At 44.5% G+C, this 27060-nt stretch overlaps 1 protein-coding gene across 5 annotated transcripts in view; it reads right to left on the reverse strand.

The window, feature by feature from the left end:
- Nucleotides 1–27060, reverse strand: part of Arhgap35 (Rho GTPase activating protein 35) — a 116862-nt gene that overhangs the window by 14303 nt on the left and 75499 nt on the right. For all 5 annotated transcript variants that reach the window (NM_001271132.1, XM_087551859.1, XM_087551855.1 and 2 more), the window contains 1 exon segment: nucleotides 937–1014. In NM_001271132.1, the coding sequence (NP_001258061.1) occupies nucleotides 937–1014 (78 nt within the window).

Below are 27060 nucleotides of genomic sequence, written 5' to 3' on the forward strand. Positions count from 1 at the left end.
TTGGTTCTGACGAGCTTCAGCTTTTTCCTTATTTCCCTTCCTGCCAGCCATACAGTCATACCCTCATCTAGATTCTGATGGAGAGAAGAAGAATCCCTCTTTCTCCCCAGCCCACCGCTCCATTGAGCCTTCTTCCTTCCTCTCTTTTTCTGCCTCTCTCTAGGTCTCACTGCATGATTGATTCTGTAGACTTGTCTACAGATGGGCATGAAGTTTTCCTCTCTGGATTACAGCTGTTTGGATTCTTACAGTTATACACCTCTAAGATAAAACTCCATCGTGGCTTAGCATAAGTGTATTATCTGACATGTGCACAACGAAATGTGTTTTACCAGGACATATTCTTGATGTTGGAACAGTGGTACATGATTACAAGATGTCACTGTCAGTTGGCCCATGACAGCAGATGAGCTGGTTGCTCCAGAAGTTGGCCCCTGTTCCCTCTGCTTCCCTACTCTCTGGTTGCTGATAGCTAAGAGTACTTCACTGTTCTGCCCTGGCACTGATGGCCTGGCTTAGATTTCATTGTGGGCATTTTTCACATTAAGAGCCTTGGAGCCTCTCATAGACTAATGCTCATAGGAGCAGGGCCGCCCACGAGTTCAGCTTGGAAGTGGGAGCTGCAGCTCAGTGCCTCAGGTACCATGAAATGTTCCCCCACTTTCTCTTCTACAGGTTTACTTGAGATGTAGATATTTCTGACCTGCTCATTAATTCAAATGCTACCACCCTGGTCCCAGGCCAGGGAGGCAAGGCCCTTCCAGAGAAGTGAGGCAGGGCCAGGGAAACTTATAGTGGTAGCTGTGGACAGCAATGGGAGCCAATACCTCTGGGCTCAGCTCAGGTTTACAGGGTGAAGGCACTCACGCCCTGCTGATGATCCAGCCACAGTATCTGCTCGGGACCAGTGACATGGCCAGACTGTGCCATACTTACCTTGATCAAACTGTCTTTGCAAACTTTCCATTTCTGACTTGTTTCCGCTGACCCGGTAGATGCCTTCTGTGCTTAGTCCTGTGGAAAAAGAATAAACAGGTCCTATGAACCAGAGCTGGAGAGCAGATAGGGTTTGTGCATGGGGACAGGGACTGTCTGCAGAGTCTACAAGGTCTCACCATGAGGGGAAGAGCAGGACTAACAGTACTTTCTTGTTTGATGCTTCAGCTCTTTCTCTTTTTACTTAAAAATATCACAGGACTGGGCCCAACCTTCCTTTACTCTAAAGATAAGATCTTATGTAGTTCAGTCTGGCCTTGAACACCTGATCTTCCAGTCTCTACTGCATTTGGTTTAGCACTTGCTAGATGTGATATGTGGACCAGGCAGGCCTCAAAGTCGGAGATTGTGTGCTCCCGTTTCTGGAGTGCTAGAATTGGAGGCATGCCTTACTATACCCTGTCAATATTACTCACATGTTAATGTACAGTCTTAAGTATTATAGTAAAAAACATCACGCGATGAGAGTTTTACCTGAGTGTATGTCTGTCCACCACACTTATATGCCTGGTGCCAATGAAGGCCTGACAACAGTGCTGGAAAATTGACCTGGGTCCTCTGGAAACGCTCTTAACTGCTGAGTCATCTCCCCAGTCTTTACCTTTGTCTATGTGTGTACACCACAGGAGTGCAGTGGCTGCAGTATACAGAAGAAGGCAATAGATGCTTTGAAGCTGAGTTACAGGGAGTTGTGAGCTACCTGATCTCAGGCCCTCTGACCTCTTTCTCCCACCTGAGTGTTTTCCTATTAAAAATAAAAACAAAAAGCCAGTGGTACACACCTGTAATTCTAGAAGGTAGGAAGCAGGTGTCAAAACAAGCCCAGTCCCGGCAACATATGAGTGCCACGTTTTACAAGAGTGACAGAGAGCAACCATGTCTCAGAAGGCCAAAAAAGAGCTTGGTGAGACAGCTCAGCAGACAAAGGCACTGGCAAGGCTGATAGCCTCAGCTTAATCTCTGGAACCCAGGGAAGAAGTGACACCTCTACCAGCAACAAAATAAAAACCAAGCACTCACAAAAAGTAAAAGGAAGATAAAGGGCTAGAAATGTGGTTCAGTGCTAGAGCACTTGCCGGCTACGAGCAGGATCTCCATTCCAGTACCAGAGGCACAGATAGCAGAAAGAAAGGCCCAGTGTGTCCCACCTCAGCTGTTCCCTTGCTGGACATTCAATAAGCTTTTTTTTGACCCCAAATAGATGAAGAATTGACACAGTCTCTTCTTTCACATACGGAGCATCCCATGACACTTTCCTCTATAATTCAGTGTGCTCATGTTTTTATAACACAGCTCTTAGGACTGAACTCTCAGTGCAGTTTCAGTGGTAGGCCACCTGCCTTGGTTTGATCTTTAGCAATATAAAAACCAAAGCACAAATCAAGAACATCACACACCATGTTTCTAAAGATCCCAGCATACACAATGATTCCAGAAACAGTTTTATCCTCGTCTAGGTTCTCCCAATCTTTCACCGGTAGAAAGCTCTAAGTAGCTTTTTGTGTTCCAGCAGTGCTAGGAAGGAATCTGCCCAGCAAGTGCTCCACCACGAAACACCCCAGACCCCAGCTTAGGTCTATTTCTCACTAATGCTGCTGATTTCCCTTGGCGGTGCTTCTCACTTTGTACTTAAAAGGTCTTTGAATATTAAATACTGTTTGTTTTCCTCCCCCCATTACCTTTTTTAAAGAAAATATTTATTTCCCACGTATCTTCCCTTCTTTTGCTCAAGTGTTTGCAGAACGGCTCCCTAGTAGCTCTAACCCTTCACTGGCCTGGGCCATAGGAGCAGCAGACCAGTCCTCAATGGCTGGAACTATTAGACAGGTACAGAGGCCCCTCTACAGCATCAGATCATCGTGCCACCTCTGAGCAGCAATGAGCTGAGGAACCAGTGTGCTCCATTCGCTCTGACAGTTCTCCCTGGTCATAGCTTTTTCAGCAATGTTTGTTTTTCTTTTTTTCTTCAGGATCTCTGCAGAGGGAGAGATCAGGCATGATCTCCCATGGATGCTCATGGGAGATGGTGCCACACATGTGCAGAACTTCCTGGGCTAGCAACATCATCAGATTCACTGAGTGAGCTCCCTTGTTGTTGCATAGAATGGCAATGTCCACACAGCACAGAGGAAAATTTGTGTCACAGAGAGCAATGGCAGGCAGACGGCAGACATCTCAGTAGGGGTTGGTAGTCAGTCCTGGGATCTGTAACTACCAGAAAATGAAGCTTCCTGAAGGCTGCTTAGATCCAGTAAATCAAGGCCCTAGGAGCAAAGAGGCCAGTGCTCTTAGAGATGATGCTGACACCAGAGCTTCTCCCAGGTCCTCTTCAGATTTATGATGCAGATGTCACTACTCTTTGTAGATGTACTGTTTCACCTGAGAGCCAAGGTTGGTGCCACCTGTTTGGGGTCCAGCTGTAAGGATCATAAGGAAAGGCTCTACTGCCATTTGCAGGACATCAAGGATTCTGAACATGGGGGTTGGGGATTTAGCTCAGTGGTAGAGCGCTTGCCTAGCAACCGCAAGGCCCTGGGTTCGGTCCCCAGCTCCGGAAAAAAAAAAAAAAAAAAAAAAAAGACCAGAAAAGGATTCTGAACACGGTGTGAGTTTTTTTAAAGTAAAGACGTGAATCAAGAATGGAACACTGAATGGATAGAATGTAAATTACCTTTTTTGGGGTGGGGTGGGATGTTGTCTTGCCTTATTGCCAGGTTGCCCTTGAATTCCTGGGCTCAAGAAATCCAATTGCTGCCAGGAGGTGGTGGCATACGCCTTTAATCCCAGCCCTCAGGATTAGCCATCAGGCATATGCACACCTTTAATTCCAGCACTCACTTGGGAAGCAGAGGCAAGCAGATCTCTTCAGTTTTAAGGCCAGCCTGGTCTACACAGTAAGTTACAGAATAGTCACGGCTACACAGAAATCCTATCTCAAAAAACACAACACAATAAAACAGAATTCTAGTTATCTTAGTACTACACTAGCCCGACTTTTTTTTTTCTTAAAGATTTATTCATTTATTATATATAAGTGCACTGTAGCTGTCTTCAGACAGACAGAAGAGGGCATCTCTTTACAGATGGTTGTGAGCCACCATGTGGTTGCTGGGAATTGAACTCAGGCCCTCTGAAAGAGTAATCGGGTGCTCTTAACTGCTGAACCATCTCTTCAGCCCACTAGCACGACTTCTTATTTTATCAAAATTATTTCTTTGTTTTGAGACAAGGTATTGCTATGTAGTCTTGGTTCGTTTTCAACTCACAGATACTTGCCTTACCTTTGACTCCTGAGTGCTGGGAATAAAGGCATGCACCACAGGCCTGGCTCTTTATTACTTTTTTTAAAAATGGTTTTTTATTTTATGTGCATTGATGTTTTACTTGCATGTGTGTTGATGCAAAGTGCTGAAAAATTGAACTCAGTGGTAATTGCTGAGCCATCCTTCAGCCCCTCTTTATTGCTTTTTCTCAAGCATGCTAATTAAAAATTAAAAAAAAAATTGCTGGGCACTGTGGATATACCTTTAATCCCAACACTCAAGAAGCAGAAGACAGGTGGATCTCTGTAAGTTTGAGGCCAAGCTGTTCTACACAATGAGTTCCAGGTCAGTTAGGGCTCCACAGTTAAGACCCTGTCTGAGGGGTTGGGGATTTGGCTCAGAGGTAGAGCGCTTGCCTAGCAACCGCAAGGCCCTGGGTTCGGTCCCCAGCTCCGAAAAAAAAAAAAAAAAAAAAAAGACCCTGTCTGAAACCCAAACCCAAACCAAACAACAACAAAATTAACCATAAGCATTTTTTTCAAGACTAATCATTAAAAAAAAAAAAATCAAATCACAAAAACATAATGTCATAGCTGGAGCAATGGCTAAGCAGTTAAGAACATTTGCTGCTTTTATATAGGACTCAGGTTTGGCTCCCAGTTTCCACATGGTGACTGTCACTAACTCTGTTCTAGGGGAATCTGATGCCCTCTTCCTTTAGCATTAGGCACGTATACACATGCAGGCCAAAACACTTACACATATAAAAAGTAAATATTAAAACAAAACAAACAAAACCTCAGGATAATTTGTCTTTACATGTGAAAAGGCTTTCCTGGGAGCTCACTCTAGAGTCCATTTTCCAGCTGCCAAGGAAAGAAGTTCACTGCCTCATGAGTACACATCTAATCTAGCACTGCAACCTCACTGTGAAAACTGAGATGGGTTCTGTGGTCAAAGAAACAACGTCCCTTCTGAAAGCCATGGTCTTAAGCAATGCTGGTTAGCAGAAAGGTACTGAGGATGCAGTATGGCTGCGACGGGGAGGGCTTGGGGAGGAGAAACATGCACATCCCAGGCAACGGGCTTCTGAGAGCCAGGCATTTCAACCTGGTCAGCACTGTGACTGCTGCCTCTGGAGAGGCCATCGGGTGAATAAGATCCCTTGACCTATGTGTTCCAGGGTCCTGGACTAGCAGATGGACTCTGACAAACATGTATCAGAAGTCACCAGTTCCCCTTCTAAAAAACTAAATGCCCATAGACCTTTGACCCCACAGAATTAAGTAGCACCAAACTCAACAGCAGCATCTGGTTGTAGAGGAGCCATCATGCCTCTGGCCATGCTATCCTCTGCCTGCTGGGATCCCAGTGTCTATCTACCCCACACCCCATTCACCTGCCAATCAATGGAGCAGGATGGTGTATGTTTAGTCCTCCACATGGACAGTGGGTAGGGTAGTCTGGGTGTTTGGTGGCACAGCTCTTCCCTGGCAGCTACCACATTGGACTTAATGCTGCTCTAAGTTCATGTACAACTTGGGTCCAGGTGTAGTCTCCTCAGAAAAATGGATGGTCTGTTTTGTTTTTCTTTAAATAAAGCAAAACCCCAAACTTAAATTTGCTGGGTGGTAGTGGCGCACACCTTTAATTCCAGTACATACTTGGGAAGCAGAGGCAGGCAGATCTCTCCATTTAAGGCCAGCTCTATCTACAGAGCAAGTTCTAGAGACAGTTAGGGATACACAAAGAAACTCTGTCTTAAAAAAAATAAACCCACCTAGCCATACCCCGCACCCCCTCCCCCCCAAAACAACACCAAAACCTTAATTTAAAATTTAAATGATGTATATGAACCAGGTTGGGGACACATGTTTAATCCCAACTACTGGATGGCAGAGGCAGGTGGATTTTTGTGAGTTTGAGGCTAGCCTGATCTGTACAGTGAGCCCAGCTGGGGCTACATAGCAACCCTGTCACAAAACAAAAAACTAAATAAAAATTTGCATGTCTGTGTATATGCTGTGCATGTAAGTACGTTGCCCTCACAGGCCAGAGGGACCTGAAGGTAGGAGTTTCAGGTGATTGTGAGCCACAGGATGTGAGTGCTCAGAATCAAACTTCGGTTCAAGGTTTCTCTGTAGCCCTGGCTACTCCTGATACTGTACAAAAGCCAACAGCCAGCTTGAGAGCTAGCCATCACTACCCTCTGCACAAGAGGGCAGAAAAGAAACTACATGTTGGCTATCTGGAAATAAAGTAGGGTGTGGGCTGCAGCCTCACTACAGGGTCATCACGGGAACAGCACATCTGAGAACAAGAGGCCAGCTCCAGAACATCAATTAATCATCAGCTCAGCATTTCCTGTAAGCGGCCTGCCTGTTTGCTTTACCAAACCTCATTTTAAAATAGCAATCCTGTTGCTGTTGTATCCAACACCATGGCATAATTTAGGAAAGGTATCATTAGCCTAGCAAGCACAATTTATTACAACTACCACTTAAAATCAATTAAAAACAAACAGCACCAAGAGCTGACTGTGCCTATCGTGCTGGCTAAAAGTGACCAGTGGCTGGCAAATGGGTGGAGACCAGGATACTCTAAGTATTCTTATTGAAGCACACTTCAACCAGCAAGCCTTCCATTTTGAAAATGGCCCCTTCTGGTTTCAAATATCTTCTCAGGGGGCTGTAGAGAGGTAGATCTTAGGGACTGGCTAAGTAACCAATCTAGCTAAAAGAGCAAGTTCCAGATTCAGTGAAATCTGGTCTTAAAAAGTAAGAACAGCCAATGAGAGAAAGATGCCTGATTATTATTAACCTCTGGTCTCTGCATGTACACACACACACACACACACACACACACACACACACACACACACACACACAGAAAAAAGAAAAAAGAAAGTAGTCAACATGACTATTTCAAACATCTGAACAAGTGCTATCTAGAATCATTTTGTTCCAATGGCTCTAGGGAGCAGAGCATGACTGAGACTGGAAATTACAGGATGGCAAATGCTCTCTCAATGTATAAAATAACTATTAATACCCACGGATGTCATTTAAAGAATGGTCCAGAACTTTTCATTCCCTTCTTAGTGGATAACCATCTGTATAGGATGCTGTTTGAGATTAGTATCTGTCCCAGGGAGGTAGCGCCCAACAATAATCATGATAATGAGCCGTGTGCCAAGCGCTCACTCAGAAAGAGGCGCAGGTGCACAGTGCTGGCTGTGCTTCTGTACAGAGGCCTTCACAGTAGCTCCGTAAGGCAGGCTGCCTCCAGTTCCACTGCAGTGATGACAATGCTGGAGTTAACTGACAAAGTAGCACATGCAAGGTGGAGGGAGAGCTTCCAGACACGATCTTCCTTAACCCTGCTAGATTTTACCATTTAAATTGGTTATTTTACTAACAATCTCCAGTTTTTTTTGTTTTTTTGTTTTTTTTTAAATGAAGCCAGCATCAAAGGGCAGGGGAGAGGGCTGGAGAGATGGCTCAGTGGTTAAGAGCACTGACTGCTCTTCCTGAGGTCCTGAGTTCAATTCCCAGCAACTACATGGTGGCTCACAACCATCTGTAAAGAGATCCAATGCCCTCTGCTGGTGTGTCTGAAGACAGCTACAGTGTACTCACATACCTAAAAAAAATAAAATAAAAAAATAAAGCAGGGGATGGAGCTTATACAGAACAGGCTACAGCATGCTATAGTTTACTTTGGCGAGAAACGATACATTCCCAAAAATGGCTCTAGAAATTGGCCTCTCTACTATCCAAAGTTAGGTCTCTCTTCTACCTAAATTTCATGAGTATTAATAAAACCCATGTAATACACTCAAAACAAAAAGATGCTTTTAGGAAGAAATGTTGTCCAGGAATGTTGTAACTGCTCTAAAATAAAATTAAATTGTGTGCATGCAAATAAGGGTAGATGACCTGAGACCAAGTGTTGGATCTCCTGGAGCTGGAGTTATGAACAGGTCTGAGCCACCAATGTGGGTGCTGGAAACAAACTAGGTCCTTTAGAAAAAGAATGCATACTCCAAACCATCACGTAGGCAATCTCTCTGGTCACCCACAATTGCTTTTTCTATGTAAACAAGCCCTTAGGTACCACTGAATTTTTAATCGCGGTCACATATGATATTGATTTAAAAAAAAGAAAAGAAAAGAAAAGAAAAGGAAGGAAGGAGAGAAAAATCGAGCAAACAAACTGGGTATGGTAATCTACATAGTGAGACCTGTCTCAACCACTGCTCACCCTCCAAAACAGACAAAAGCAAGATCCTCCTCTGCTTGGAATTTACTATTGTTTTTTGTCCTTTTGGTTACGGCCAAGTGTGACATCATGAGCTTACTAAGTGTGCATATGGCAGGAAGTTACATTGCAGAGCCTTTACTATTGGTCAAAACTAGTTAGGCTAGGAATGGCCCATTTTTACTCTTCTTCTCATTCATTCATTCATTCATTCATTCATTCATTCATTCATTCATTCTTCCATTTTTACTCTTCAACCAACCAGATCCCAGGAGAGGCTGGGGGCACAATGTCTCACAGGAGCCTGAAAACTGAGCAGGAGAATTGGCTCTTGGACATTTTCCCCACCCCCAGAGACATCTTCTTTTTCTACATAGTCTTGGCTAGCACAGAACTCTCAGGGATCCACATACCTCTGCCTCCTGAGTACTGTAATTAAGGGCGAGTGCCACCAAACCCAGCTTTCTGAGTAAATGTTAATATCCAAATGAGCTTTTCTCCTCACACTGGCAGCCTTCTTGACCAGAAGTCCTTCTGTAAGGCCCGTAGGCTGTACCAATGTTCCTGCATAACCACCTCTCTGTTCTTCTGATTTTCTTTTTAGCATGAATCAATACTTCCTCCAAGGCAAACCTGGAGCTGTTATGCTTTTCTTTCTATATTTAGATATTAAAAAATCAGCAGTTTAGCTTTTTTTTTTTTTTTTTAAAGTAACTGGTGCTGTTAGCATGTTAAAACACTCTACCCTGGGATGGAGAGATGGCTCAGAGGTTAAGAGCACTGACTGCTTTTCCAGAGAGGTCCTGAATTCAATTCCCAGCACCCACATGGTGGCTAGGAACCATCTGTAATGGGATCTGATGTCCTCTTCTGTGTGTCTGAAGACAGCTACAGTATATTCATATATAATAAATGAATCTTTAAAACCAACCAACCAACCAACCAACCAACCAACCAACCAACCACTCTACCCAGATAGGATGGACAGCAAGCAATTCAGTGGACTTCCCAGAGGCAAAAAAGTGTGGCATAACCCATACACATCCTCTATGATGTATCTGGGCACCACAGCAGCTCTTCCTTCAGGACACATGCTCACAGTCTACCATGGCTGCAACTTTGCAGAGTGTAGCTGTGCAGCTATGCAGTGCCATCACCACCAAACAGGATATAGGGTTGTGAGGATTGAGCCAAAAGCAAGAGCTACTGTGCTGAATCCCATTCTGTGGGTATGGAAGGTCCAGGCCCTATCCTAGCAGAGTGGTTTGTGTTTGGCCCTGTGTTTAGAGCAGCTATTAACCTAATGTAGCACTGTAGGTGCTCACTGCTGGGAGACTATGCCTTCGTCCAGCTGTTCCCATAGTGTGCATTCTTCTTTGTGTCTGGGATATCCCACAAGTGGCAGAGGCAGTGCTTTTGGAGCTTACCCAAGTTCTTGGCCTCTTGGATACACTCACCCTTCCTCGCTAACCTATGTGGGTCTTAGACATTTTTCTTTTCTTTTCTTTTTTTTTTTTTTCTATTTTTCGGAGCTGGGGACCGAACCCAGGGCCTTGCGTTTGCTAGGCAAGCGCTCTACCACTGAGCTAAATCCCCAACCCTAGACATTTTTTATAACTAGCTCTAAAGGGTGGACCAGGGCTTGTTGAAGATAAGGTTTCTTGGTTTGGTCAGTGATGCTGAGTGACCTACCGGCCCTCCCAATTGCCCATAGCCTCACCTCAGATCTGTATCTGAAAAGTGGAGAAACCACAGGAACTCCATGTTGGGGCTGTTTTGCCTGTACTGTCTACAAGAACATCAGCATCAAGCCTTGCTTCTAAGAATGGCACACTCAGGAATGTAGGGTGGCAGCACCTGCTAACACCACCCCCCTACTACCACCAGGACTGGCAGGACACCAACCCCTAAGTTTCTGGAAACCTCAAGTGGGAAGTCGGGAGTGTGGTGATCCACTATTGTAAGATGGAGGGGAGAGTGAAGGACAAACAGATACGACCAGGCCTTAGGCTAGAGAAGGGGACAGGCAGCCAGGCCGCTGCTGCCATGATCCTGCTTTTCTTGCATGACCAAAGATCCCTTATCTGCTCACTCAGGACAAGACACGTGTGTCCCCAACACAGAGGGCCAGGGCAGCCAAGACAACTAGGTAGAACAGGCCTGCTTTTGGAACTATGCTGGGGACTTGGGCTGACACCCAGAATATTTCTGTCTCAGACGGGAGGCAGGGTTACTTGGTGAAACATGCCTGACTTCTCTTTGGCTGCTGGGCTCTCTAGGCAGCATGCCAGGGCACGCTGATCTGATCATGCAGGGCACCTGGTCCCAAGGAAGTCCTTTAGCATGGCAAAGTCACGAGCTAAATGAATTCTACTTCTCTGGATCACGAAAGAGCTGGCAAGAAGACCACCTTTTTGGAATGCACGTGACTTGTGCTTGCTTCACTTACAAGGAAGCAGGAGGGTGTTAAGGCACAAAGGTGAACAAAAAAAGCACTTCAGAACTGGAGGTGATTTAAGTCACACAGATCCCTCCAACTACAGCTTATGAAACCACATACCTTATATTCTAGTATCTTAACAGCAATGGAAAGGGCACAAGGGAGGTGATCACTTGCAGTGGGTCTGTTGGTTGTGTCCAGCCTTGCACTCGCCTACTCTGGCCATAGTACATGGGGAGGCAAGGAGGCCCACGAGAAGCAACTCCACAGCACAAGCCCAAAGGCTTCAAGCAGCTCATGTTGAGGCTCTCCCAAACAGCTGTTACACCCAGTGAAGTATGGAGCCTTCCTGGGTTAGAACGAGCTCTGTCTAGCCCAAGACTGTAAATCACAGCACAGAAGGAAGGTCTCCAATGATGCTGTGAGCAGCTAGTGTCCAAAGAACTCTGGGATTTTTGTTTTCCATTGTAAAAAGGGATTAGTGTGGCTTTGAGGTCCAGCTCATGGGAGATTAGCTAATGTATTATGAAGCCAGTCTTTAAGGAAAAAGCTCTATGAGGAAAAAGGCTATGTTGATGAGGATCAGGTTCCTCTCAGTACACCTTTCAGATGAGGTTATGGCCTCTAGCCTCCTTGTGGGTCCCCTCAGGGGTTGGAAGAAGCCCAACTAATAGGTGGAACTAGGCAGGGTACTCTAACAGGTGCCTGATATACAACTTCTAAAAGCTCTGGAAATTCCCTGCTAACTCTGAGAGGTAGAGTCAGAACTGGAAGTGCATGGTGGATGATGTCATGCTGTTATAGTGGTGCTGACACTTGCAGGAGGCAGGCCCTCAAGCACAGAGGGGCTGGCATGCGGGGAACAAACTTCAATGCTATCTGGCCTAATTCCACTTTCCTGTAAGGCTCCAGGGCTCTATCTGATGTGTCTCTTCTGGCTGAATAATACAAATCATTTGGATGCTAGGAAGATTATCACTCTGGATTTGAGTCCTAGGCCTAGTCTCTTTCTGGATCTGGTTTTCCTACCACAGCAGTGGAAGTCACAGCTCCCAGGGATGGGAGGAAGTCAGAGTGAGAATTAGGAAACCCAGAGCCTGGCAGGTGAGCTCCAAATCAGCACCTGGCTATGTTGTCTCTTGAACACCCACAGGAGCTATTTTTGTCTCATGCAACCCTTAAGGAAATGGGCACCCGAAGAGTGGAGGAACTTGTTCAGAGCAACTCTGGCCATGTTGCCTGCAGACACTGCACTGGCACTTTGTTCACCAAAGACACTGTTCTGTGTTGTGTGCTAGGTCCAAATAAAGTGCTTTTCACAACTGGATTGGGCAATCTGGGAGTTCACCAACAGCTGGGAGAAGTCAGTTCAGGCATTAGTTGGCCTTTTGTCCTGCTGTCCCCCATCAGGGTGACACTGCAGTTTGCTTGGTTAGTTATAGAGCTGAAAGTATTTGCATGTCCAAACTCTTAGCAGCTATTTTCCATTTAACAGCTTGGTGGAATTTTTTGGAGATTAGTTCCAGGAAAAACTGGGTTGGTCTTTTCAGAATAGTGCATCACATTCTCAAGTGTTCCCTAATACTGGTCAGCTATTTCCCCATGATCATATGAAACCCAGTGCAGAAGTGTGCTACTGAGAGGGAGATAAAATGAAGCTAGCCCAGACTCCAACACTGACAGATGAGAGGTACAGATACTTGTTTTGATTCTTTTATATAGAGATGAGCTGTGGGATGCAAAGCCAAGGGTGGATTTGGTACTCTGCTCAAATAGCTACTGGTCCCCATTACCCATGCTTGTTGTCAGAATACTTGGTCACTGACTATATGTTTAGAAGGATGGAGCTGTAGGGATGGGACTCAGCACCGCCAGAGGCTGGCTGTAGCAACTCAGGGCCCACATCAGGTGATTGGACTCCACTAGGCCTCTCAGAGCTGTGAAGAGCAAACTACAATTCACAGGCTCAGTCACCGTGTGGGGGCCTCTCCTCTGAAGGCTTTCCTGATCTCGTCTATAACACTATGCCCTTTCACCTTTGAAGGAAGGATCTTTGGTGGGTATGTCGGAAACACTTTGGACAGACAGTATGACTGTTCACTTTCTTTGCCAGCTTGACTGGTTTACTATTACCTAGAAGACGGGTCTCAGGGTACATCTGTGAAGATGTTTCCAGACAGGCTTAACTGAGGTTGAGAAGAATCACTGTCAATGTGGATAGCACCATGTCAGAGAAAAATGGAAAAGGCAGGCCAACTGGACACGATGTAAGCAGCCACCTGACATTCTTCACCATGCCTTCAAACTGGGAGCCAAAATAAACCCTCTCCTGCTTAAATTGTTTTTGTTGCAGCAATGAGAAAAGTAACTAATACAGACATGCCCCTGGAAGGGAAACACCCTATAAAGGATATAAACAAGTGGTAAGTGCATACAGCATGACATCTCCACTGTGACTTTCAGGTTCAGATCTCCAGACATTCACCCAACACACATGACTGAAAACATCATCTTCCAAATGAAAGGTGGCAGAGGTCTGAAAGTCTGTCATCCCCTAATCTTGCTCTGCATTGCCCTGGGGCCTCCATACACCAAATGCTTAAGCAAACTCCAAAGAAAGGACCACAGCAGCAACACCTTGTAGCAATCAAAGATGGAACGAGGAACAAAACTTGTATGAAACACAAATGGAACACTGTGTGGGGACAAACCTAACACCAAGGATGAAGGAAGGAGTTTGTGCTGGACAACTCCAGCCAATCAGAGGCCCCCAAGCAGTCAGTGCCCAGGATCTCATCTTGTATTGTATCTGTGAATTGGTTTCCTTGTTCACTTTACTCTTCCTACCCTAAGCTGTTTCTGAAAAGTATTTGGTCACAATAAAAAAAAAAAAAAAATAACTAGCATAGACCAAGGCTGTCTTCTTCCCATCCTCCAGGTGCTCCAAGAAGTGAACAACACCTTGAGGAGGCCTCTTCTTTAAGGATTCACCTTAAATCAGAGCAAGTTACTGTGGACTCTGAAAAATTGACCGATCCCAGGGGAAAGTTATCTATTTATCCTCTATTTACTGATATTTTACAACTGTTGATTACCACTCAAGAGTTTTCCTTTCCTCCCCTAGTATAGCTAAAAAAATCAACCATTAATTTTACGACCCTGTGCCAGCCCATAATAAAGAAGCTGTTCCCATGAGCTGACACTCCAAATTCCTGCCTCCTTCACTGCTACCCTATTTCCTGTTGCCTGTTTTGGATATTTGGTGTAAATGGAACATAAATCCTAGTCTTTGTAACTGGTCTACTTCAATGACTGTAGCACCATTCAAGAATTTTAGCTATCCCATCCCCTCTGTGGCTAAGTGACAGGCTAGTGTATAGATGGATGCTACTGTATTTCTGTTGGCAAGGCATGGGTTTGCTATCTGAGTGTCTACCCCTCAGGCTATTATGAATAATAATAAGAGCCCCCACAGTATTTTGTTGCTTTCTTTTTTTCAGTGTGGGTTAGATGTACTGGAATTTCTGTTGTTAGCTTCTACATCAGGACATCAATTTTCCCACCAGTCTTTCTAGGCTGACTCCTGCCTTTCATTCTGCTGGCTACAGCTACAAGTCACATGCACCCATCTCTTAACCCCATACTAAAGACATGGGACATTTGTTCCTACCCAGATACTGAAAGCTTGTTTAGGACCTTAGTATTATATGCATCTCTCCTTTTCTGTGTACCCATTACACATTTCCATGGCTAAATGGAGCTTTTGAGGGATGGGGTCTTTTGAGTGTTTTACACTATTCATTCATTCACCATTTAGTAGAGTCTTGTGCACTTGGCTTGAAAGAAACAATGTGAAGACCCAATGTCTTCTCCTGAGGAACTTAGGGTCTATTGAGGAAGCAAACAATCAGGGGCTAGTGCATAGAGTACTTGTAGAGAAAGGTACAGGGCACACAGACAGATGGTTCAGTTGGGCTCTGGCTTGGAGGACAGGCCAGAGAAGGGTTCCAGGGAAAAAAAAATTTTTTTTCCCCCGAAGCTGGGAACCGAACCCAGGGCCTTGCGCGTGCTAGGCAAGCGCTCTACCGCTGAGCTAAATCCCCAACCCGTCCAGGGAAAATTTTTGAGGAATGGTAGTAGCAGTTCTGATCATGACCTGAAGTTTGGAGTGAATGAAGAAAACATCAAGTGGCAAGGCTAGATGTGGGACAACACCAGATTCTCACAGTTTTCACCTCTGTCCAGGATGATGGAGAGCACTGACAAGGGAAGTTGATATAGGTAGGCTCCACTGACTTCTCAATAGAAATAACGATGAGAAAGTGTGTGTGTGTGTGTGTGTGTGTGTGTGTGTGTGTTTAGAGGGAGGGAGGGAGGGAGGGAGGGAGGGAGAGAGAGACAGAGAAACAATCTCTTTCCCAAGGAAATCTTTTTTTTTTTTTAAGATTTATTCATTTATTATATATAAGTACACTGTAGCTGTCTTCAGATACACCAGAAGAGGGCATTGGATCTCTTTACAGATGGTTTTGAGCCACCATGTGGTTGCTGGGGATTGAACTCAGGACCTCTGGAAGAGTAGTCGGGTGCTCTTAACCGCTGAGCCATCTCTCCAGCCCCCCAAGGAAGTCTTTAATAGACCTTTAAGAGTGCAAATCCCAGAATCCTGGTGCATGACCTTTCTTAGAGTCCAAGCAACCTAAGGAAGAGTCTGCTAAGCCCTGAGCAACCCCAGGTGCTGCAGGCTGACCTTCAAAGGATAAGAGCAGTACATCTCCTGCTTTGTACCAGTCCACCTTGCTCTCCTACATGATGTTCCCACCCTCTGCAGAGAATGGGACTCTCTCAGGCAAGCCTCCACTACCACATGCCTACTTTCTTCCTGACATTCCTACCATGGAAGGTCTGCTGCTGCTTGGACACTGGGTAAAACATGCAACACCAGCTCCTCTCTAATGCTCTCAATAGTCACCTCTTTATTGAGGGCTAGCCTTAGGATATTCTCTGCATTGAAAATGCCTTGTTTAAACTCAATAAGATGTATTTTCCGATGGACTCAACTTGCTGTTAAACTCATTACCTTTACAAAGAAAAGTAAGATAATAACTAAAAACACGTGAGACAAGGAAAATAGCACAAAGACAACAAGAGCACACTGAGAGATGCTAGCGTTTTCCTGTAATCTCAGCACTCAGGGGGCCAAGTTGGGAGACCTTGAGTTTGCAGCCTACCTGGCTGCAGAGCTAAGGCCCTATTAAAAATCAGAAGGAAGAACATACCTTCATGTAATGTTTAAAATACACTAAACAAACCAAGTCCCAGATTGCATAGATGCTTTGTGAAAAAATGGAAAACACACATTAAAGTGCTGCTTGAAGATGTAATAGGAGGTCTGGGGACACTGTTCAGCTGGTACTGAATTCACCTAAAATGCATGAGACCCCAAGGCCAATCCTTGGCTCCATATAAATGGTGGCAGAAGATCATTCTCCAGAGCCTGTCATTCTCAAGGACAGCCTGGGTTATGTGAGAACCCATCTCAAAGGAAGATTCAAGCATACTTTTGACTTAAGGTTTTCCTAGGTGGACTGACTGCCTCAGGGTGTTATGGGTCACCCTATTATTTTTTATCCTCCAGCACCAAATAGAAACTAGTGAACAACAGGTTCTTAGTTGCTATTTAAAACTGTAAGAATGAAACACCATGAAGATACAAAACATTCTGGGGGGTAGCGTGGGGTGGAATAAGAGAATGGAAATTGAGTTGAAAGTAATTTTATAGCACATTTTAAAATAAGAATTTAGGAGCTATGATTTTGAAATAGAAAGAAAGTAAAACCAGTAAGATAAGGCAAATTTTAAAAAATACTTATTTTACTTTATAACCTTTATCAAGTTTGTGCACACATGACACGCATGTACATGGCATGATACATATGTGGTGGAGTTGGCTCTCTCCTTTTACCATGTGGGTCTTGAAGATGGAACTATGGGAGTCAGCCTTGGCAGCAAGTGTCTTTATCTGCCGAGTGATCTCATGGGCTAGAAAAGACTCAATATTAAAGATTTACTACTTGTGCCAAAAGTGGTACATGCCTCTAACTCCATTCAGGAGGTGGACGCAGCTGGATCCCTGTGAGTTCCAGACCAACCAGGGGTTTCATGGAGACTCTGTATCAAAACAAACACACACACACACACCCCCCACAACACCACAAAAAACAAAATAGAACCAAGTTTTAATATTCAAAGAAGCTGGTGAGATAGCTGAAGGATTGGGTGTGCTGGATGTTTTTAGAGGTCTTAAGATTCAATTCCTAGCACCTTGCAAAGGTCTGTAATTCCAGTTCCAGGTGACCTGATACCCTCTCTGGCAACTGTGGGCACCAGGAATACAAATAGTATACAGATATACATGTATGCAAAACACCCATACACAAATATTAAAAAATAAAAGTAGAGATTTAACATTATATATAGTAATTGTTAAAAAATGTACTGGAAGGCTATCTAGAAGTAATATATGACAGCTAAAAGTATATACGAAGGAGAATGAAGTATATTTGATTTATGTTTTGTATTTTGAGAAGCTACACCAGAACTTGTCACAATGTTCTCTTGGAGTATTGGGATCACAGATGTGTACACTCATGCCTAGCTAAGGTTGTTGTCTCCTCCAAGTCTCTGTGGCTCCGGTTTGTACCCGGTACATGTTGGCACATGTTCATTTCTGTTTTCTGAAGGGACTGTCACACTGGTTGAAACAGAACCAAACACAACTGGGTAGAGCCTCCTTCTCTAACAATGGTTGTTCCATTGAGCACAACTACACTACCACAGAGGGTCAGTGGGAGCTTGAAACCACTGCTGCATACTCAGTTTATTTGGGTTACCTGGGAGTCTCTGCCATAGTCACGGTTCTACAAAACAAACTAAAAATTAAAAACATAATAATCTCCCCTGATGGTGATACAGTAGGATACACAATGTCATTTAATAAGTAGAGTATCAGGACTGATGAAAGTGCTCAGTGCATAAAGGTGCCTGCTATATGAATTGGTAACTTGAGTTTGACCCCTGGGACCCACATAGTACAAGTAGAGACTGGATCCTCAAAAAGTTTCTGTCCTTATCCCTCCACATACACACTGTGGTATATATATGTGTCCATACATACAACTGTTGTGGTTTGCCTTGGAGTTCTCTCTGAATTTGTAAATAAAGGCAAGAGCTCGAGATTTGGGCAGAGGGAGGAGTCGGGAGCGAGAGGGGAGGAGTCAGGAGAGGGGAGGAGTCAGGAGGGGAGGGGCCAGAAAGGGGAGGGGTCAGGGGGAGGAGAAAGGAAAGAAGTGAGGAGAGGGAGAAGCTGGAGACCTGGCAAATAAAAAGTGCAAGGGATGAGGGATTTGGGAGCTAGGAATAGGACAGTGTAGGGTGGGTCTGCCCAATCTAGCCGCTAGATTGTTTTCATATTAATTGAGTTGCATTTTCTTTGTACGGGCCGATTCGGGTTGGAGAGGAAACTGCAACATACAACTAAATTAATGTAAGTAAAAAAAAAAAAAAAAAAAAAAAACAAACCATATTCTTTCCTCAGGACCCTTCCCACACTTGAGAGTTCTTTCTTTCACTTAGCCTAATGGTTGTCAACCTTTCTAATCCTGCAACTCCTCTTTATACAGTTCCTCATGTTGTGGTGACCCCAAACATAACATTATTTCATTGCTACTTCCTAACTGTAGGAAGTTGCTGCTGTTATGAATTATAATATAAATAATTGATATCTGGGTATCTAATATGTGACCCCTGTGAAAGGGTTGGTCAACTCCAAACACACAGGCTGAGAAGCACTGCCTTAGTCTATGCTGGGTTTTTGTTTTTCCTTTTTTAAAGATTTATTTACTTTATTTATAGATGGTTGTGAGCTACCATGTGGTTGTTGGGAACTGAACTCAAGGACCTCTAGAAGAGCAGTCAGTTCTTTTAAAACCACAGAGCCATCTCTCCAGCCCCCTATGTTGGGCTTTTAAAAATCTATGTATACACATATTTACACATATACATATCAAAACAAAAGTGAGATGGCTCAGTTGATAAAGAAACTTGCCACCAAACCTGATAACTCAAAACCCTTATGGTGGAAGGAGCAAATGGATTCTTGCAAGCTATCCTCTGACTTCCCATGTGAAAGTACACTCACATATACTTAAGTAAATGTAGGGGAAAGTGGGCTGGGGATTTAGCTCAGTGGTAGAGCGCTTACCTAGGAAGCGCAAGGCCCTGGGTTCGGTCCCCAGCTCCGGGGGAAAAAAAAATGTAGGGGAAAGTAACTTAATAGGATGCTCTGGCTTACCTAGGAGGCAAAGGAAAGGTGGGAAGGACACCTCATTGAAAGACAAATGATGCAAGCCTGCAGTGTGACCTGTAATAACACGAGACGAACGCACACCTTTCGGCAGCCAGCTGATTAAATAACCTGAGACACGCAAAGGAGGAATATGCAGAGGTAGGGGGAAGGATGGCGTGGCTTGTAGAAGATGGGCTCAGAGGAAGAGGCCTACAGTCCTAACACCAGAAGACGGAGAACTTGAGATATTAATGAGACATTGCCTCAAAAACTGCAAAGCACACAAAACTCGTCATAAAATGTATGTCATTTCTATTCTTTCTTTCTTTCTTTTTTTTTTCCGGAGCTGGGGACTGAACCCAGGGCCTTGCACTTGCTAGGCAAGTGCTCTACCACTGAGCTAAATCCCCAACCCAAATGCATGTCATTTCAATTTGTTTCTTTTAAACAATAACAAAAACAAGAATATGTGCATATGCAGAAATTTCTGAAATGGGTGGCTGGAGAGATGGGCCAGCAGTTAAAGAGTGCATATTGCTCTCAGCATTCACAATGGGTGGCTCACAGCCCTTGTCCAGGGTTCCAACACCCTTTTGTGGATTCTAACAGCACTAAGACTAACATATATCACAAGATTAATATATATATGTATATGTATATATATATATATATATATATATATATATATATATATATATAGAGAGAGAGAGAGAGAGAGAGAGACAGACAGACAGACAGACAGACAGACGGGGGGGGGGGATCTGCAGTCAGGCTCTAGCAGAGGACCTGGGGTTAGATTCCCAGCACAGGCACAACCCACACCTACCTACCCACACCCACAAATAATAAATTAAGTAATATTTTTTTTAGACAGAACTCCAGTTCTAAAGGATCTGACACCCTCTTCTGACCTCCATGGGCATCAGGCACACATGAGGGGAATAGATATACATGAATGCAGAATGCTCATATAAATAAAATAAATCTTTAAAAAAAAGGTAGGTGTGATGGCAGAAGCATTTATTTATTTATTTATTTATTTATTTATTTATTTAATGTATACGAGTATACTGTGCAGCTGCCTTCAGATACACACCAGAAGAGTACATCAGATCCTATTACAGGTGGCTGTGAACCACCATGTGGTTGCTAGGATTTGAACTCAGGACCTCTGGAAGAGCAGGCAATGCTCTTAACCACTGAGTCATCTATCCAGCCCAGAAGCTTTTAATCTTAAGACCTGGAAAACAGAGGCAGGCAGATCTCTCTGAGTTCAAGGGCAGAGCTCTAGATAATGAGCTCTAGGTCAGTCAGGGCTACACAGTGAGATCCTGCTTTTTAAAATCAAAAAAGCAACCTTGTTTAACAAGGACAACAAAATCTGTGTACTGTTCTCCTTACAATTTAAGGTCATGAAGGCTGGCGAGGTGCCTCAGTCAGTATATTATCTGCCTCACAGAACCATGAGAACCTGAGTTTAAGTCCCCATCACCCAGAAACTGGATGTGGGTTATTCCTGTCAATGGGGGTAAGGAGGGAAGGCAGAGACCAGTGGGTTCCTGGTGCTTATTGGGAGGCCAGCCTAGCTTTTGGTTCAATGAGAGACCCTTTCTCAAAAGATAAAGTCAAGAGTGTTTGAAGGAGATGCCTGGCATCTACCTCTGGCCTTCACAAGTATGTTGCACACTCATTCACATGCCCACTCAGAAACATACACACCCTATACCCTGTTCTCAAAGCATAGGTCACTGTTACTTGTTTTTTTGAGACAAGGTTTCACTGTTTACCCCTGTATGGCCTTGAACTCAGAGATCCACCTGCCTCTGCCTCCCCAGAGCTGGGATCAAAGATATGTGCTCAAACCACAGTCCATAAGTCACCTTTAAGTGAGGACCACTTATTAAAGGCATCCACAGCCTCACGCTCAATCTCTGTAAAGGTTTATGTCCACGTCAAAAGTCAGCCTCTCAGGGCTGTTGCAAAGATCAGGATAGCGCTCATATAAGGTCCTAGCCAAGCGGTGGAAGACATGGTCTCAGACAAAAAAAAAGTTGTGAAGTTTTATAACTTACAAAATATCTTTTCAATATCACCTTTCTTGGAGTCTAGGTAGAGAAGACACCTCCAATGCACACACAGGCTAAGGACAAGAAAGACGACCATTAACAGTGCCCTCCCTCACCTCCTCAGGGTTCTGTCTTTATGATAATGGGGATACAACCCAGAGCCTTGAGTACATGCTTTACCACTAGACTCTAGCCCCTTCACAGCCATTTGAACACAGACAATCTCTCCCATTTCTGTTTTCTAATGGCTAGGGACTACCAACTGTGCCCTAGTCACTGTCCTCTTTGATAGAGACTCACTATATCCTCACACAGAAACAAAAGAATGATTGAGAAATCCAGAGCTAAACTTGGATGTACTCGGACACTGGCCATAATCATATTGTCGCCATTCACAATGGTCACAGAGAAAGCCTATTGGAATGAACACATCATATATTCTAAACCATTACTTTAATAATTCAAATCACATCCCCCACCCCCCAAGATAAAAAGGAGTACTATTGGTGTGACAAGTGCCTATAGTTTCAGTTACTTGAGAAAATGAGGTAGGAGGACTTGTTTTGTTTTGTTTTTCCAGACAGGTGTTCTGTGTATGTAACCCTGGCTGTCCTGGAACTCACTCTGCAGACTAGGCTGGCTTCCAACTCAGAGCTCTGCCTGCTTCTGCCTCCCAAGGCAAGAAGCCTTGCTAGTTGCTAGGATTAAAGGCATGTGCCAACACCTACAGCTCTGGTAGGAGGATCCTTAAGTCCACAGGTTTAAGCCTAGTCTTGACACCCTAGTGAAATCATCTTGCCTCAGAAACAAACCAAAAACACCCTCAAGACAATGAATGTTGCATATATTTGAGTTAATGAGATCTCAGCAGATAAAGGTGTTTGCCAAACTTGATGACTCGAATTCCATCCCTGGGACCTACACAACTGAAGAAGAGAACCGACTTCTTCGGAGGTCCTACATGTATGTTGTGGTACTTGTGTAGAGCCTGACCATGTGTGGAATGGATGCCTCCACCTAGCTGCTCCACATCAGCACCTTTCCAGTTATATGACGCTTAAGAGCTGTGTGCCAGGCTTGCTTTTTCCTTCACGTATTTCAGAAGAAAAGGCATGGACTTGGCATGGAGAACTGTGGTATTACAGCTTAGCCAGCACAGGTTTGTGCTTTGTGCCCAGTACCACAAAGGGAGGGAGGGGAGATCGCACAGCATTCATACAGCAATTTAAATTTTGTTTAGAAAAAACCAACAACTTATAGTCCTTTCCTTCAAAGATTACTCTAAAGAATCAGTGCCCCCTGCCCCTAAAACAGGAAGTATAAAACAGTACTGGTCATATTAGGAGATACAGGACTGCCATCAAGAAGTCTGCTGAAATGTAAATGTGAGATAGAAAGATGCTTTTAAAACAGTCAATATTCCAACCATTCTTGTCATTAAAGTATTATCACATTCTTATTTGGCCTATGCCCATTTTAATGTTTTCCAAACAGGGCCAACTAAATGTTAGTGCCTAAGCCCACCACTAAGCGCCCATCCCTATGGAGGGGCAGCTTGGAATCAACTGTGTTCAGGGGCTGGGAAACAGCTTAGCAGGTAAAAGCGCTTGCTGTGCAAGCCTGATGACCGAGTTCAATGCCATGAGACCCATGTAAAACAGCCAGATACTGCAACATGTGTCTCTAAGTCCACAGCTACTTTGAGATGGGATGTGCAGAATGCCTTGGTACCTCCCAGTCTTCCCAGCCTAGAGTACAGAGCACAGCTATAGAAACAGAGTCCCTACTTCAATGCAGTAGGTGAGAGTAGACACGTGAAATCTGTTCTCTAACCGTCATATGGGTGTAACAGTGCATATGCATGCTGTACACAGCATACATAGAAAAATTATGCTGAGGCTGAACACAGTGAGACAAGTCTGTATGTAATCTCAGCACTTAGAAGAGAGTTTGTGGAAGGAGGATTGAAAAGTCTTGCTGCTGTACCCACCCATGGTCAGAAGACAGCCTGCGTTCTATATTAATAGCAAGACCATGTCTGTCAGAATCAATGAATGAAATCCTACTCTGTCGAGTCCAGGGCAGGCATCTCTACTTTGGTTTTTCTTACTCTATTACCACACACCTTGTTCTACCGTGATAGGCTAGCTCCAGGCTGAAAATCATCTCAGAAGACTTGTGGACTTGGGGTCCTGCAGCACCTTCTAGTTAGAACAGAGCAGGAGCCAGAAGTGAGCACCTCTTCATAAACTGTTGTACAACACTGTGTTGCTGTCACAGCCCAAATGTTGGCTCCTGACAACCACAACAGAGAACTCTTTCTTCTGTTGTGGCTTTTGAAACCCACAAAATAGATCACCAAGTATAGAAACCAATTGTAGTTTCACTTATCAGGAGCTCTGGGACACACTCTAGAAAGGTCTCATTTCAACAAAGTGCAGCTGACGTGAAAAGATGAACTGTGTTTTGTTTTGTTTTGTTTTGTCTTAAAGCTGATGGGAGGCCAATGAACTTAAGCAGCTGAAGGATTCCAGCCAAAAGTAAAAGGACCTAAACCAGAGTGAAATCACAAGGTCTTACGCCATCTCTGTTTGTAAAAGTGGGGTTCCATTATCCGATTCTCAAGTCATCTTCTGTTTCAAACCAGTTCAGCAGTTGAGAGCCAGGCACTATACAAAAGAGTACCTTTATCTTTTCTGTCTGAGGTTCTCGAATGTACACCTCACATCTTCACCCCTGCCTTGTTCTGACTCTGTTCCCGTTCTGTTGACCTAGTTCTTTGTTGTGGCCCTATAGGCCCAAAGGTCTCTGAGGCCCTGAGGAACTAGGGAGCTGGGGCTGAGGAGAGGCTTATAGTGTTCTGAAGCCAGTAGCAATTTTTTGCTTCTGGGTTCACTGACACTCTGACCCTAAAACAATACTCAAGGTGCTGGGAAACAGCACAACATTTATGTCCTGACACTTGTGAAGCTATAAAGTTGAAGATCAAAGTGACAACTTAAGTCTGTGGTGAGTCCCTCCTGACCTGCAGAAGGCCTCCTTCCTGCTGTACCCACCCATGGTCAGAAGACAACAGTTTTTTCATGTGGCTCCTTATGAATGGCAACAGACAAACAGACACATAACCCACCTACAAAGAGAGATGTGCTATAGTAGCCTGCTAGAATGGAAGGAGGGGAAGGGCATGCATGGTCCACCATACAGGAGGCAGTGATGAATAGTAACGTGGAGACAGGGCACTGAAGAGTGCCTAGGTAAAACCAGGGCACACGCGATCCATCTGTGCTGTGTTTTCCCAGTGAGGGCTCCCATTCAGGCCACTTCCAGGTTAAGCTGCAGCACTCCAGCTGGTACTGCAGATCTGGGGGATGTCAGTGAGCAACAAGGGGGACCAGGGCCTGGGTGCCTTCTCTCCTTCCAGAAAAAGAGTAGAGTGAGACTTGTATAAAGGCAGCTACAGCAAGAGCCTGTGAGCCCTCTAAGGCTCAGGTACTCCACACAGTGGCAGAGTTGCTTTTCTAGAAGGAAGCTAAATCTCATCCCTCCTCAAAGCCCTCAACCAATGGTGTTAATCCTCAGAGTAGCCATGGCTCTGTCTGCAACATTCCAGTCTCAGGACATCCCACTTACAGTCTCTCTGTCTGAAGGCGCTTCTCTAGGACACAGAATGGCTCCAGTTCTTACTAACTTTTACCTCCTCAAAAGCAACTGAGCCTAATGTGGTAGCACATATCTGAAATCCCAGCACTTGAAGAAGAGGCAGAGAAAGGAAGATCCTGAGTTTAGGGTCATCCTGGCTTATACAGTGAGTGTCAGACCAAACCGAGCTACATAGCAAGACCCTGTTTCGACAAAACAATCACCCAACAAACCAATCCACCCAAAAGCCTATCTCCCCAAACCTTACTGCAACGAAATATATATGATTAATTCGGAGAGTTCATATTCCAGAGGGAGATACTTCATTTCTTTTCTTTGGAGCATTAATCACTAATATCCTTCATAGTTTGCCCCCCTTTTGCCCAACTGTTCCATAGGCTACATAGGGGCAAGGACTTAGGTACTGTGCAGCAGTAAATGCTTAGCATCCTCAAAAGCACATGGTGAGGACACACAATTTCTACTTTCAGAGCCTTCAATGCAATGGGCCAACTACTCTGACTCACTGGAGCAGGCAGAGATGTAAACACGCAAGAATGAAATGAAGTTGAGACATGAGCTCTCTGGGGGAAGCCAATCCTAAGTTGCATGGCAGACTTGGGCAGCAGGAAGTGCTATGAACAGGATACTGGGATCTCAAGTATAATAGAGAGTAATAAGAGGTTAAAAGTGGGGATGGAGAGATGGCTCGGTGGTTAAGAGCACTGGCTGCTCTTCCAGAGGTCCTGAGTTCAATTCCCAGCAATCACATGGTGGCTCACAACCGTCTGTAATGAGATCTGACGCTCCCCTCTGGTGTGTCTGAAGACAGTGAGTGTACTCATATAAATAAAATAAATAAATCTTAAAAAAAAAAAAAAGGTTAAATGTGAACTCTCATTCAACATGAGAGTCCCCTAATCCCTGTTCTGAGGTTGTCTGAGCTAGGTAAGCACCTCACGCCACTCACAGATTTTCTTAGGTTCAGTCCTAAAAAGGTGGGTAAGGTCATTGGTTGTGGAGACAGGAAGCAGTTTAGCCTGCATCAATGGTAAAACTGGGATTTTAAAGCGATTACATGGGTTACAGAGTCCATGCTGATCCACCCTGCTACAGCCTTTAGTAATTCATAAAGGAATGTCCTTCAGGGAAGTTATTCTTTGTGGGGAGTAGCCAGTCTGGACCCTGAGAGCTGACACCTCTGTGTAGGGCAGATAAGGGTGCAATATCCTGGACAACATCAACAGTCGCAGCAGAGGCAATGACAACAGGCATATTAGTTATGGCCACTAGCTACTGTTACAAGGTCTGTAACACACTGAATCATCCCAGTGACTCAAAGTGCTTTTATTAGTCCCATTTTACAGTACAGGGAGTGAAGGCAAAGCGAGGTTAAACATTTGCTAGTGAGCAGCAAAGTCAAGGTTTGGCCTGAGGGTCATCCTGTACAGACTTCACTAGTGAGAAAGAAACACAACCAAAATGCGCTGCATGTACAGCAGGGGTTTATGCTGAAGGCAGCAGACCCACTGCTAACAATGACAGTGGCATTCTGTGACCTGCCCCCACAGGGATGCTCAGTTGGCCCTGAGAATGTTTGCTAAGAGGCCATCTCCCAAAGGCCTTTGATCTAATGGCAGGAGCTGTTCCCTGAAGATGCTCCCATCAATCAGTGGTGAAACCTAAATCTGCCATGCAAAAAGCAGCACCCACATTTACCTGGGCAAACGAAGCGGAATCGTTCTTCTTATGGAGGGTTTCACTTGTGCTGAGGAGCTGGGGGTTGCCTCTGAGTAGAGACATAACACTGAACCACATACACAAGTACAAAAAGAATGACAGAAGTGTGGCTGCAGGCCACTGGGCTTACTTCCTACCTAACCTAATTTGTCTTCTCATATTACCTGAGAGCCGACCCTTGTGTTCTGCAGCTTGGGTGAGACCTATGCACCACCATCAAGTGCGAGGGTGAGTGTTGCGAGGGTGAGCGTTATTCCACCCCCAACATTAAGCAGAGAATAATGGCTAGGCAAGCAGAACTCTGGGATC

This window comes from Rattus norvegicus, chromosome 1 (genome assembly GCF_021556685.1).
Source record: "Rattus norvegicus strain SHRSP/BbbUtx chromosome 1, alternate assembly SHRSP_T2T, whole genome shotgun sequence".
Lineage (NCBI taxonomy): Eukaryota > Metazoa > Chordata > Mammalia > Rodentia > Muridae > Rattus > Rattus norvegicus.